The sequence below is a fragment of the Podarcis filfolensis genome (assembly GCF_964270895.1).
Source record: "Podarcis filfolensis genome assembly, chromosome: 16".
In the NCBI taxonomy this organism is placed as follows: domain Eukaryota; kingdom Metazoa; phylum Chordata; class Lepidosauria; order Squamata; family Lacertidae; genus Podarcis; species Podarcis filfolensis.
In genome coordinates this window covers 31,298,704-31,312,581 of record NC_139620.1, presented here as the reverse complement: position 1 = coordinate 31,312,581, position 13,878 = coordinate 31,298,704, and the positions used below count along the sequence as shown (strand labels likewise).

The 13,878-nt window shown below is 44.9% G+C and overlaps 1 protein-coding gene and 1 long non-coding RNA gene across 6 annotated transcripts in view; one reads left to right on the top strand and one right to left on the bottom strand.

Annotated features, from left to right (window-relative positions):
• The window catches only part of LOC310751070 (uncharacterized protein), a 52,845-nt gene that overhangs the window by 3,495 nt on the left and 35,472 nt on the right, over positions 1–13,878 (bottom strand). For all 5 annotated transcript variants that reach the window (XM_083589982.1, XM_083589979.1, XM_083589980.1 and 2 more), the window contains exons 2-6: positions 11,124–12,103; positions 4,568–4,619; positions 4,347–4,449; positions 4,056–4,219; positions 177–422 (exon numbers count right to left, since the gene is read on the bottom strand). In XM_083589982.1, coding sequence (XP_083446108.1) covers positions 177–422; positions 4,056–4,219; positions 4,347–4,449; positions 4,568–4,619; positions 11,124–12,016 — 1,458 coding nt within the window. In that variant the 5' untranslated portion in view covers positions 12,017–12,103. The remainder of the gene's footprint in view (positions 1–176; positions 423–4,055; positions 4,220–4,346; positions 4,450–4,567; positions 4,620–11,123; positions 12,104–13,878) is intronic.
• On the top strand, positions 7,503–12,162 carry LOC310751457. Its single transcript, XR_014542519.1, has 2 exons — positions 7,503–8,322; positions 11,085–12,162. It is a non-coding gene; the product is annotated as an uncharacterized lncRNA (long non-coding RNA).

Sequence of the window (13,878 nt, the reverse complement as noted above, 5' to 3'; positions counted from 1 at the left end):
GGCCACCCACACTGGGCAGGTGCTAGACTTGCAGGTGCTAGATTCTTATTAGCATGCAAGCACGACAGTACTAGTAGGGGAAACAGGCTAGACCTGAAGCCACTGGATCAAACTTTGACAGCAGATCTGCAGGGCACATTCAACTTGCATCCCCAGGGCTTTCTACAAATACTTACACTGCTGTTAACCAGTTTGGTGAAAGGGCTGTTAGTAGCCCAGCTGCACCACTTTTTCTGTAGCTGAGGCAATGGAGCTAGTAAGTCATGAAAAGTACGAGCACGCCATGTTCGCTGACTTGGGCAATGGCTCTCTGTCTGTGCCACCCCTATATTTGTAGCACTGATGCCAGATTCCGCTGGACCTGCTGTCAGCCAGTCAGAAACTGAGCCTGGACTTGTGATGCTTCTCTTCAGTTTTCTGTCCTAATTGAAAAAAGACAGATAAATCAAAACAAAAATACTGCATGTGATACCTTTATCCAGTTGGCCCGTGAATTTTCTTCTAAAATCCATACTTGAAGCTCTGACCCAATTAAAATCCCATAGCTCAGTCGGGTAGAGCATGAGACTCTTAAACTCAGGGTTTGGGGTTCATGTCCCACGCTGGGCAAAAGATTCCTGCATTGCCGGGGGTTGGACTTGATGACCTTCATAGTCCCTTCCAACTCTACAATTCTATGGTTCTGTGACTTTTACGTGATTAATCAATAGATTAAATTCACAGTATTTTGCATATGAATGAAAGCAATTGTTCTGACTCAAAAACATATACTTCTTTTCTGGATCAGCTTTGCCCAGTGTGGTGCCTTCCAGATGTTGGAAGATAGTCCCCATAATCCCTGAACATTGACCATACTGGCTGGGCCCTAGCTGTACCACTGACTCCTCAGACTGGTAATCCCACTCCCAAATTCACAGGCACCGGTCTCTCTTGTTACCTGCTCCTATAAATAGCACAGAACCAAGGACCTTCTACATGCCAAGCACATGTACCTTCAGTCCTAAAACAGTTCTTGCAGATTAAAAATTGCAATACAGTGGTACCTCGAGTTACCGTATTTTTCGCCCTATAGGACGCACTTTTCCCCCTCCAAAAATGAAGGGGAAATCTGTGTGCGTCCTATGGGGCGAATGCAGGCTTTCGCTGAAGCTTGAAGAGCGAGAGGGGTCGGTGCGCACCGACCCCTATTGCCCTCCAGGCTTCAGGAAGCTATCAGCAAGCCTGGGGAGCCCACGGGAGGTCCTGCAGGGCTCCCTAGGCTGTGGATAGCAGCCTGCTGCATGGAGCGCGGGCGCCCTGAAGCAGAGCGCCCCGCGCGCCGGGCAGACATCCGCAGCCTAGGGAGCCCTGCAGGAGTTCCCGCAGGGCTCCCTAGGCTGCGGATAGCAGCCTGCTGCACGGGGAGCACTGAAGCAGCGCGCCCCGCACTTCGGGCAGACATCAGGCAGCCCCACAAGCTCGGGGGACAGCGGGGAGGCGCAGCGCCGCCATCCCGCTGTTCCTCGACCTGGTTTCCTTTATTTCCCCCCAAAAAAACTAGGTGCGTCCTATGGGACGAAAAATACGGTAAGTACTTAATTTGTTCTGGAGGTCCGTTCTTAACCTGAAACTGTTCTTAACCTGAAGCACCACTTTAGCTAATGGGGCCTCCTGCTGCTGCCGCGCCGCCGGAGCTCGATTTCTGTTCTCATCCTGAAGCAAAGTTCTTAACCTGAAACACTATTTCTGGGTTAGCGGAGCCTGTAACCTGAAGCGTATGTAACCTGAAGTACCACTGTATACACATACACAAGCCCCATCTACAATATGCATTTGAATAAGTATTATACCATTTCAAGCAGTTATGGCTTTCTCTGAAGTTATCCTGGGAACTGTACATTGCTAAGGGTGCAGAGAGTTGTCAGGAGACCCCTATTCCCCTCAGGGACCCACATCTCAAAGCTGGTTCCAATACTGATTCTTGCAGTAACGATGGTCTTAATCGCAAATACTTGTGAATTGCTTAAAAAAATAAAAAAGGAAAGAAAGCTGAAAATACATCAAATGGCTTGGGCATAGCTCTGGAATAGTATTAACACCTTCTAATGCCATGAGAATTAATCTGGAATCGCCGGCTTGGCTCCCCCTATGCCCCAGAAGTGAAACACTACTGGAATAATCTCTAGAAGACAGAATCAGTTTTTACATGGATTTCAGAACTCGCTTCCTGGACAGACACACTTTTGACTCTCAACAGTGGTGGATTAGCTTTCTTGCTGGAAGCATAAACTCCCAACTGCTCCTGTTTAGGGTCTCAAGCTTTATAGAGGACATTCCTCTGTGTGTAGACATGTCAGAGGACAGGCTTCTGTGCGAAAGTCCTCTGTTTGAAGGGCTGTCTAGTCTAAGTCCAGTTTGAAGATCAATAACCATAACAAATGAGAGCAGGAGGGGATCTGAAGTTCCCACCAACAATTAGCTCCTGGATATGAGGCTGAGCAGCCACATGTACTAGCAAAGGTTATGCAAATATTTTGTCCCCCTTTTTTTGGCAATCCATTAAGCGGCCAAGAATGGGTTGTATCCAATGCTAGTCCTACTCAGAATAGGCACATTGAAATTGATGGACATTGCTAACTTGGGTTCAATAATCTCAACGGAATTATTGAGCTAGAGACAGCTCTTATTTCCTGTTCCTTAGTAATGGTAAATCATGGACAGCTGTAAAAATAGATGACTGACCTCTATAAAGAAAGACATCCGACCACCCTATGCTCCATTGGTGAGCCCCTTCCTCTGTTAGTGGATACTGCTGTGGGGGGGGGGGGAGTTACCTGGTGTAGACAACAGCATCAGAGAGCAGCAGTGCCCAAGCCATGGGGCTGCCCTAACCACCATTTTTCACTGGAGGCATTGTGGGAAATTAAAATGGCGGCTTGATCCAGCTGCCACTGAATGTTACGCAGAATGGTGGTATGAAAACACAACCCCAAAAAATGTAACAGAAGGCAGCTGGGTGCTGACTCTGGCTATGAGTACAGTGGAATTACAAGCATGTCCCTATTTTCATCCATGAAGCGTTGGGCTCCTGCCATGATCAGAGCTCAGACTCACACTCCCTAGGAATCCTGGAGTCACTGTTGACCAACAGTTGCTTCTCAGTAAAAGGATTTAGATAATCTTTTTTTTCTTCTTTCCCAAATCCGCTTACGGGTTCACATTGTCTAGACAGGCATTTCAAGCGAGGGTGATCCTGGGATCCTTTTTTTACTGTCAAGGTTCAAAATTTCACACCCCCATAAACACAGGCGTAACATCCAGAAAAGAAAAGAACGACAGCAACTAAGTGGAAAACAAGTACTCATTTGCTAAGTTCTGACTTGATTTAGGATAGGGAGAATTTTCCTATCCTAGGCAGTAGACTATAGTCACAATTCTACCGCCAGGAAATTTGGAGAATTTATTTCAGTATTTTCCTGGATGACGAAAAGCTCAAAGAATTTCATTTAAATCTGTGTCCTTTCTCTTGGTCAATGTATTTGTGCAGACATTGCCCGCCAGATGTTTTGTACTACAACCCACATCAATCCTAGCCAGCAAGGCCAATGATCAGGAATAATGGGAATTGTAGTCTACAACATCTGGAGGGCACCAAGATGGCTACACCTGTGTGTGTGTGTGTGTGTGTGTGTGTGTAGCTAAAACAGGTTTAAAACATGTGCTGCCTTTTGTTAGAACAAAATAATTTAATGGTGGCTAACCCTGTGGCCCCAAAAATGTTGCTGGAGTCCCATATCCCATCAGTATGGCAAATAAGTAGGAATGATGGTAGTTGTAGTCTAACAAAATTTGAAGGTTGCAAGTTGTAGCTAAACATTGTTAAGTGGGTCCCATCTTGTATTTTGAGGTTATAGGTGTGTCCTGGCTTTTGAAACATCTGCGAACTACTGGTTGAACATGCACATGTGAATCAAACCTTGAGACAACTGGAAGGGGGGGGGGAATGCTTAAAAACACAGCCCAAGATCTCATTCACTGAAAATGTCTCACTGAAAACACACCAAGGGTTTCTCTACCTGTATTCTGTAGGAGGTGAAACTTAAGCCACCAGCTCCAGGGCTGGCTGAAATAATAAACACCTCGTCGCTTCCAGACTCAGTAGTCACCGCTGACACTGAAGAAGGTATATCCTGGTCTGTTTGCCGAGGAGAGCACTCCATGCTGCCATCGTAGGAAGTGACTAAAGAAAACACAAATATGTGTTGTTGTTATTATTTATAGTTTAATACCATCAGGGTGTTGCTGGTTTTGCAGCAGTACTGTTTTGTACAGAATACCGTGGCAAACCCTATACATTTGCTGCTTACCTGCTCCATTTCCGTCAACAGAGTGGTTGTTGTTTTCATTCTCTTGACTCGGCATCACCAGCTGCAGCTCATTGATATCAACAGCGGCATTCTGGATCCCATTCTACAACTCAAAACATTCCCAAGTCAACATCTTCAGGGAGACAGCAACAAGAATCAAAGAGAGGAAAAAAACCAAGAACCTGCACAAACCAGCAAGACCACAAACTATTAGCACTAACCTCTTGGTCACTGCGTGCACCCAAAGAGCTCCTTTTGGGACACAATTTCTTCCTGAATGGGTTGGGTGGGGGGGAGCAGGGGAGGGAGGGGGAAAGAGGCAAGAGGAAACGTCACAAATATGTACATTTCAGCAGCCCTTGCAGCTGGAAGTTCAGCATCATCTACTAGACCAGGAGATGGGAACCTTTGACACAGGGGTTCTCCATCTGGCCTTAGAACTCTTCCCAGGCCACAACCCACCACAGGCTCTGCTTTTCGCTGGGCTGGAATACAACCTTGAACTCTGATAATGTCTCTTGTTTGTATGGGTGGAGCATAGAGAGAGGTGTATGTTTGTAGAAGCTAGCCTACTGTACATGGATTGCTGCACCAACTTTTGCATCTGGTCCTGCCCTCCACTGGCATGTGGCTCTCAGAAGACTGATCAGACAGGAATGTGGCCCTCACACTTGAAAAAGATCCTGCACCTCTTTCTAGGAAGAAAGACAGCCAAAAATTCAGGCTACCCACAGTGGTGTTCCCATTTTTGGAGCGGGCAAAATTGCACATTACATTTCCAGAAGTAAAATACAATGCCCAAATACAGCAACGAATTAATATGTCATGAATAAATATCTGAAAGACCTGCCTCCTTCCCTAGAAACACTCTTGGGTGCTAAGATCAGCAGAGGGTGCTTTCTTGGTAGTTCCTCCAACCTCAGAGGCACAGAGGGTCACAGCCCAGGAGAGGGCCTTCTTGGTGGCAGCCCCTAAGCTGTGGAACTCCCTCCCCACAGGGGAGGGAGCTTCATCTGGCAGCTTCATTGTACAGCTTCCGGAGAATGCTGAAGATGCATCTCTTTACCCTGGCTTTCAACACGTGTCTATTTTTCAGAATACACCTTATTTTTGTAATGGTAACTTGTTTTAAATAGTTTTTAATATTGTGTTTTAATGTTGTAACTCACCCTGGGATCTTAGGGTGAAGGGTGGGTGATTAATAATAATAATAATAATAATAATAATAATACACAGGCAAACAGATATGCTTTAACCTTGCATCAAAAATGTCAGCACTTGGTGTACTTCTGGGGTAAGGATTTCAGTAATGGTGGTACTATAACAGAAGATCCTGTGCCACCCCCTGCTGTGTTTCCCTTGGTGATGGGATTATGAGAAGGGCCTTTCACACTGATCTAAAGAACTGGGCTGGCTGACACAGTGAGATTTGTTAATTTAGATACCCGTGCTCCAAGTCATTTATGTTAATTTTACTTGTTTTTATTTAACAGAACTTATGTACCACTTAAATATCAAAACCTCCAAGCAAATTTAGATACAACATACATTAAAATTACTGATAAAAACCAGCATTAAAAACAAGTTAGGCTAAAATTTTCAGATTAAAATTAACATTAATAAAAATATATATCTATATATATCTACACACACACACACACACACACACACAATGAAATAAAATTACATTTTAAAATGAATGTTGTATTCATACGTCTGGATATGCTTGCTTAAATAATAATAATAATAATAATAATAATAATAATAATAATAATAATAATTTTTAGCAAGCGCTGAGGGTAGTACAGTGAAGAAACCTGCTTAATATCAAGGGGCAGGGAGTTCCAAAGTTTAGGTGCTGTCACACTGAAGGGTCAATTCCTAGCAAGTATGGAACAGTGTTAGGTGACATTGGTAAAAGTGCCAGCTTTGATTTATAGGTCAACACCAGCACATAAAATTCAGCCTGGAAATGAACAGGCAGCTAATGAAGATCTTTCCGAGTCAGTATTAGGGGATTCCTAGTACCTGCTTAAGGGACGGCGGGTGGCACTGTGGGTTAAACCACAGAGCCTAGGACTTGCCGATCAGAAGGTCGGCAGTTCGAATCCCCACGACGGGGTGAGCTGCTGTTGCTCGGTCCCTGCTCCTGCCCACCTAGCAGTTCGAAAGCATGTCAAAGTGCAAGTAGATAAATAGGTACCGCTACGGCAGGAAGGTAAATGGCGTTTCTGTGAGCTGCTCTGGATCGCCAGAAGCAGCTTAGTCATGCTGGCCACATGACCCGGAAGCTGTACGCCAGCTCCCTCGGCCAATAAAGTGAGATGAGCGCTGCAACCCCAGAGTCGGTCACAACTGGACCTAATGGTCAGGGGTCCCTTTACCTTCTTTAGTACCTGCTTCAGTCAACATTCTCACAGCTGAATTCTGCACTGTTTGTAGCATATGGACATATTATATTTATCACTGAGAAGTAGTGGTAGTAGAAGTGCTTTTTTTCTGGGGGGGGGCGCAGGGGTACGCATACCCCTAAACATTTGGTGAATCTAAATTTGGCCTCATTGAGGGGCAGTATTTCAATATGAGTAGGAAAATGAGAGTACCCCTAAACATTTTTAGGGGGCGGGGAAGCACTGAGTAGTAGTAGTTGTCTTACTCATGGAAATAACTATGCACACACACACAAACACACACTCATTTATTTATTCAATTGATATCTCATCCTTCCTCCCAAAGGAGCCCAAAGCAGCAAACACATGAACGGTGCAATAGCAAAAGCATGCTTAAAACATTATCTCAGACAGGGCTGCCAGGTTCAGCCATTAAAACAGGAATGTTTTAAAATTCCTTCTGAAAGTCAGTAATGAGGGGCAGGTAAGCTCCTCACCAGGGAGGGCATTCCACAAATGGGGAGCCACCACTGAGAAGGCCCCGTCACAGGTTAATGGCAACCATGAATCCGCCCCCCCCCCCAGTGGTGGCAGCACCAACAAGGCCTCACTTGCTGATTGTAGGGTCCAAGATGGTTGACAATGGTGAAAGGGACTCTTTTTGGTACTTGAGTCCCAAATACACACACACACACACACACGTTCTGGGTACAGGGATAGACAAGTTGTCGGCCACCAAAGATACAGACAGTCATTGGCTCTTAACTGGTCAAGTGAGCTCCACAACCCCACAGAGTGAGGCCGGCTTGGGCTCTAAGGAATACAGCCTTACCCCGCTCCTCTTTTTTGGGTTAAGTTTAAAAACAGAGGAGGGGTGGCAGCCTTTGGGGTTGCCTGCAAGGAGCTGAGAGGGAATAACAAGCTCATTCTCTTCTGGTAAGGCGGCGGGTAGCACAGTGGTTGCCGTCAGAAACGGCTCCTTGGCAGGTCAGAGCTGCAACAGAGCTTGGTTTCTGTTGCAAGGCCTCTTCATACTTCACAGCTACAGAGTGGGGAGGGGACACCCCCAAACCCTCAGGATTCTGCAGGGCACGGTTCAAATTAAATAAGGTGGACGAGCCTCTTGTTCTTGGGGGCTTGGGAAAGAAGAGGGGTGAAAAACAGCCTCGCTGCTAACCCAGGCCTGGCCTCATGGCCAAAAGTAATTAGAATTATTGGCCAACCAACAACTGAGGCTTTCATTCCTTTCCCCAACCAGTAAACAAAGACAACAGTGTGGCAAAATCTTGGAGTTTCCCAGAGAGCTGAAGGGAATGAGTGTCTACAGCAGACACACACAGATACACACACACACTCAATTAGAATAGTGCCAGGGTGCTAGATTTGGCCTGCGCCTTTTGGGCTGCCTGCAGGGGTGGGGAGCTGCTACTTTTAGCCAGCAACCGGCAGATTAAAAGCAGTAATAATAGAGATGGTAACGATAAAAAAGAATAGGAGAGATGAGGCGAGGGGTAGCCAAGTTCTGGTTCTCCCAAGGACAGGCCACGGTGAGGAGAAGAAGAAAGCAGGGCATGTTCAGAAAACAGGTTATTCGCTTCTTTTGTGCAGGCTTTTACACCAGAAACAGTCGTCAGCTAATTTGGGATGTTGAGCTAGAGAAGAGCCGAGGTTGAACGCTGCGGGCCTAGAGTCAGTTTTCAGTAACAGAGACTAATAATTAGTGTTTATGTTACAGCACTTTCCCCTCCGTGCTCAGACACCCTACAGCAGTGGTCTGGGGCTTTTTGGGGTTTTTTTTCCAGGTCCAGCCCAAGACATTTGGCTACCCTGAGGCAAAAAAAGCAAAATGGCACCTTCCCAATTCCATATACAGTGGTACCTCAGGTTAAGTACTTAATTCATTCCGGAGGTCCATTCTTAACCTGAAACTGTTCTTAACCTGAAGCACCACTTTTAGCTAATGGGGCCTCCTGCTGCCACCGTGCCGCTGGAGCACGATTTCTGTTCTCATCCTGAAGCAAAGTTTTTAACCCGAGGTACTATTTCTGGGTTAGTGGAGTCTGTAACCTGAAGCGTATGTAACCCAAGGTACCACTGTACAGTGGACCCTCAGGTTATGTTACCTTCGGGTAACGTAACTTTCAGGCTGCGAACGCAGCAAACCCGAAGTGTATACTTCCGGGGTTTGCCACGTACGCATGCGCAAAAGCATTCTGCACGCCTCGCACATGCGCAGAAGCACTCTATCGCACTGTGTGCGTGCGCAGAAGCAGCGCCTCTTCTTACGAAATTTTCAGGGTGCACATGGACCCCCGGAGCAAATTAAATTCGTATCCAGAGGGTCCACTGTACAGTCGTACCTTGGTTCTCAAGCAGAATGCGTTCGACAACTAGAACCGTTCAAAAACCAAGGTGCGGCTTCTGATTGGCTGCAGGAGCGTCCTGCAGCCAATCGGAAGCCACAGAAGCTGCGCCGGACGTTCGGCTTCCAAAAATCATTTGAAAACCGGAACACTCACTTCCAGGTTTCAATCGTTCGGGAGCCGATTTGATCTAGAGTCAAGGCATTTGAGATCCAAGGTACGACTGTGTAAAATATGACCCAAATTGTAGCCAACTCTTTTTTTTTCAACACCAGTCATGCGACAGGGTCCTCCACTGCACATTGGGGCAGCATGCTAGTTTAGCAGTTGCTGAGCAAGCCACATGGCTCACATGGTTCTGCCTGCTTCTCCATCCCTTGGCATTTGCCTCCTGAAGTGGCTAATTCACTTTACCAGCCTTGTAGAAGAGATTCACCAACTGGAGCCTGGTGCAAAGGACGTAAGGTTGGATCCAGATTAAGATAGCCAGCGTGGCATCGTGGTTGCAGTGTTGGACTAGGACCTGGGAGACCAGGGTTCGAATCCCCACTTGACCATGACGCTCACTGGAAGACCTTGGGACAGTCACTCGCTCTCAGCCTAACCTATCTCAGAGGGTTTTTGTGAGGATAAAATGGCGAGGAATAGTATGTATGCCACCTTGAGCTCCTTAGATAAAAGGTAGGATAAAAATGTAGGAAGAATAAATAAATGCTCTATGACATCCATGACTGATATACGGCAAAAATCACTTGGTTGTAAATTATTCCGTCTTTGCAGGCTGTGCAACCAGACACAAAGATGACATTTGGAGCTGTCCCTCAATGAAGGAAAGACTAAATTAATTGTATGAATTTCAGTCAATTTATTAAATCAATAAAATCTGCACAAATTTGCCTACAAGGAAAGAAAAGGGTCTACGGGGGGGAAAGAGTATACTTTTTTGTTTTTAGACAATAGGCATAGTTCACTATGCATCATCTCTGAAGAGGTACTCTCTCTAAAATGTCTCTTCAAAGATAGTACGTGCAGGTGGTTTTTGTTTAATATAAGCACTTGTTTTTTAATTAAGAAGAACTCTACTGCCCCATTAGTCTGGGGTACCTTTTAAAGCAATTAAAATGTTTTTAATTTATTAATTTAATGAAGCAATCAGACGTAGCTTAGTAATATTCTTATCGGCTGGCATCCCTCATCGGAAGGCATCCCTCAGCTGAGAGCAATAATTCTTAAATGAAAGTTAAGGGTAGGGATCAACGAATCACTCAATTTCAGTTCTCTGTTTCTCATTTTTCCAATCTTAAATTCAGTTCTCCGCATTTCAACGAATCACTCAATTTCAGTTCTCTGTTTCTCATTTTTCCAATCTTAAATTCAGTTCTCCGCATTTCTGCAGCAATTTGCATTTTTAAAATATCTTTAAAAAAAATTGTCAGCTTGTTAGTGCAAATGTAGCCTAATAACCACATTTTTGTATCCATGCTGAGTAATATACACATGTTTACAAGCAATTTCCCCAAATATAATGCACTTTGTATGCTATTACCACTAATATATATTTTTGCACACTTTCCCCTAATATACAGTGGAACCTCGGGTTACGTACCATCCTCCTTATGATCGCTTCGGGTAACCCAGAAGTAGATGCTCCTGGTAGTGAACTTTGCCTCGGGATATGAGCGGAAGTCGCGCGCCGGCGGCCCGGCGGCAGCGGGAGGCCCCATTAGTGAAAGCGCGCCTCAGGTTAAGAACGGTTTCAGGTTAAGAACGGACCTCTGGAACGAATTAAGTTTGTGACCAGAGGTACCACTGTATATGCAATTTTTGGTACACATTATTACCTAGCTGGAGAACTGCATCACAAAATTCAGAGCAATGCAAATTTAGGATGGCTGTGCTTTTGTTCAGATATTATTTCAGAAAGTGCAAATGCAGCAGGTAGGTCTTGAAATGTGAACCGAATTGAACTTCTTCCCCATCCCAAGTTAAGGGTTCAAAAACGAGTCAACAAGGGCAGCACCTACCTGCAAGCTATACAGAGCGAGGACAAAAGAACAAGTGCAAAGAAGACTATCCCTGCTATTATCATCAGCATCATAATATTTTCTATCCCCTCGTTTGAGTCACTCACAGCAACCAGTTCTGTATCATTCTTGTACTCAAAGAGCATCGCAAAGCCTCGCCCGCGATCCGTGGTCGTGATCAGCTCCACAATGACTTCCACCATCTTCAGAGAAGACCCAAAAGTCATGTTCTTGTTCAGCGGTGAATTTGTTCCGCAGAAGCGAGAAGAGAAGGCAGTGAGGTCAGAGACGTACAAGACATCATGGGGACAAACATCAATTGAGGAGGGTGGTGTGGAGGAAGCATCTGTTGGCAAGGCCACCGTTGAAATGGCCATGTCCTCTCCAAAAGTCACATTTCCTAAATGTTGTTTAGGGCCTTCTGAATCCTCGCTTCCTCCCCTGGCAGCAAGGTGAGCAAACAGTATCTTGTCTTTCGGGTTTTGATCCCCTTGTACTCCACCAAAAATGTGTCCTGGCAAAGTGGCACTGGTAGCTCCCATTAACGGCAGCTCACTAGGCTGAGTAACTGCTAACTCTTTGGGTTCTTGCGTTTGCCTGAATTGCTTAGACTCCTGTATCTGAGAGGTGGCCTCTGGAAATCTATCATCATGAAGATTATAAAAATCCTTTGAGTGAGACTCTTCGAAAATTATACCCTTAGTAGGAAAGGTGGTGGGGAAGTCTGCATTTTCCTCAGTGGGGGGAAGCTCCTCGTTTGTGTTTTTTGGAAGAGAAAGGAAACCACCCCAGACATGTGGATTTTCGCTGATGCTTTCAAACACATCAAAGTCAAAAATTTCCAACATGAGGTATGTTCCAGCAGGGATAAAGAATTGCCAAATACAGTGCATGCCTGATGAGTAATTGTTTGGGAAACCAGGTGATAAAATAAGACCTCTTTCCAACAAGCTGAACTGTGCGCCGCAAGAATAGTATACCTGAAATTAAAAGGGAGATTACTTCTTAGTTGCTTTGAATAAAAAAAGTATCAACACTCTATCACTGGCATTTCTTCCCACCCCTTTGCAAACTTCATCTAGCTGCCTGCCTGTGCAATGAAGAATATTTGTAGGGAATACGCCTCTGATTGCCATCGCAGGGAACTGCAAGTGTGAGGGTGCTGCTGCACTTAGGCCCTGCACTCAGGCATCCCATAAACATGTGGTTGGCCACTGTGAGAACAGGGCACTGAACTAAGATGGGCTTTAACTGGCACCATTAGGCAGAGTAAGGCTTGTTAGACTGTGAAGTGGCTGCTCCTGATAAATATATGCCCAGTGGTGGATTTGTCATTGAAATTCTACTCAGTATTGATCCACAGCAGATTCCAATGTACAGTCGTACCTTGGATCTCAAACGCCTTAGCTCCTGAACAAATTGGCTCCCAAACAATCGAAACCTGGAAGTGGGTATTCCAGTTTTCAAACGATTTTTGGAAGCTGAACATCCGACGGGGCTTCCACAGCTTCCTGCAGCCAATCAGAAGCCGTGCTCTGGTTTTCAAATGTTTCGGAAGTCAAATGGACTTCTGGAATGGATTCCATTTGACTTCCAAGGTACGACTGTATAGTTAGCAGAGTAAAAACTTAAACACGTTGCAGGATTCCCAAAAAAATAGATCAGACGCAATTGTATTTCATCCAGCAGAGTTTTACTGCTACTGAAGGCAAATGAGTATAAATGGTCACAAATCCAATACATTCAGGATTAGCACTGTCCATAAGAAATCCAGTTGCAGCAGACTTAACTTAAACTTACAATAACTTACAATAAGACTAAACCTTAACGCTGAGCATATAATGTACAGAACACCACACCAGAAGGAAGAGCGATAGAAAGAGTGAAACTCAGGCTTCTTCTGGCCTTATTATTATACTCTGCATGATCTTGACAGAAAGAGATAACAGAACCAGTTTAAACCAGCTGTACTCAGCTTATCTGAAGGAATAACCCAAACATCACAACCCTTCTGCTTGTTTCTTTCACACAGAGAAACTCCCAGAAGCTTCCAGAACCCTCTTGAATTAAGTAGAATAGGAAAGATCTCTACACATCAGATCGATACTCTCTGCACTAAGAAATGCAAAATGACAGGATTATAGGATTTCCCCCTATGGATCAACACACCACCTTTTGCCTTGCGTGGGATTCAACTGTATTGTGAATGGCCTAGATATGTTACTTGTTGCCTCGCTCACATTGGAGGCGGCTGCCATGTCCATAGTTTTCTTGATTAAAGGTATAATCAAGCTGGTATGTTTGTTGGGAATGTTTCGTGTGGAGGAGCGTGCCTTAATTCTGAAGGAAGTAGGACGTGTTGACCTTCAGGTCCACGGTGATGCATGGATCTAGGGGAAATAAATCAATTCAGAAAACATCAATGCAATCCCTGCATTAACTTGAGGGATATAAATCCTGCCGCCTCCCTGCTGCCTTGAAAAGAGGAAAGTTATAAATTAATAAGGCAGTCGCTCTTACGCAGGCACCATTCATTCCCTGGCATTAATTGGGGAGGAAAGGGGATTTATTTTAAAAACAAAACTAAAAAGGATTAAGTCGTTTTTAGTCTGTTTAAACACAAAAAGGATCTTGGCAGGACAACAGACAAATCTTACAGAGTCTGTGTATAGGCACAGATGTCAAAATATTCTAGATTCCTTCTCACTAACAGGCCCTCTTTGGCTCACACTGAAATTAAAGGCTTTGAAATACA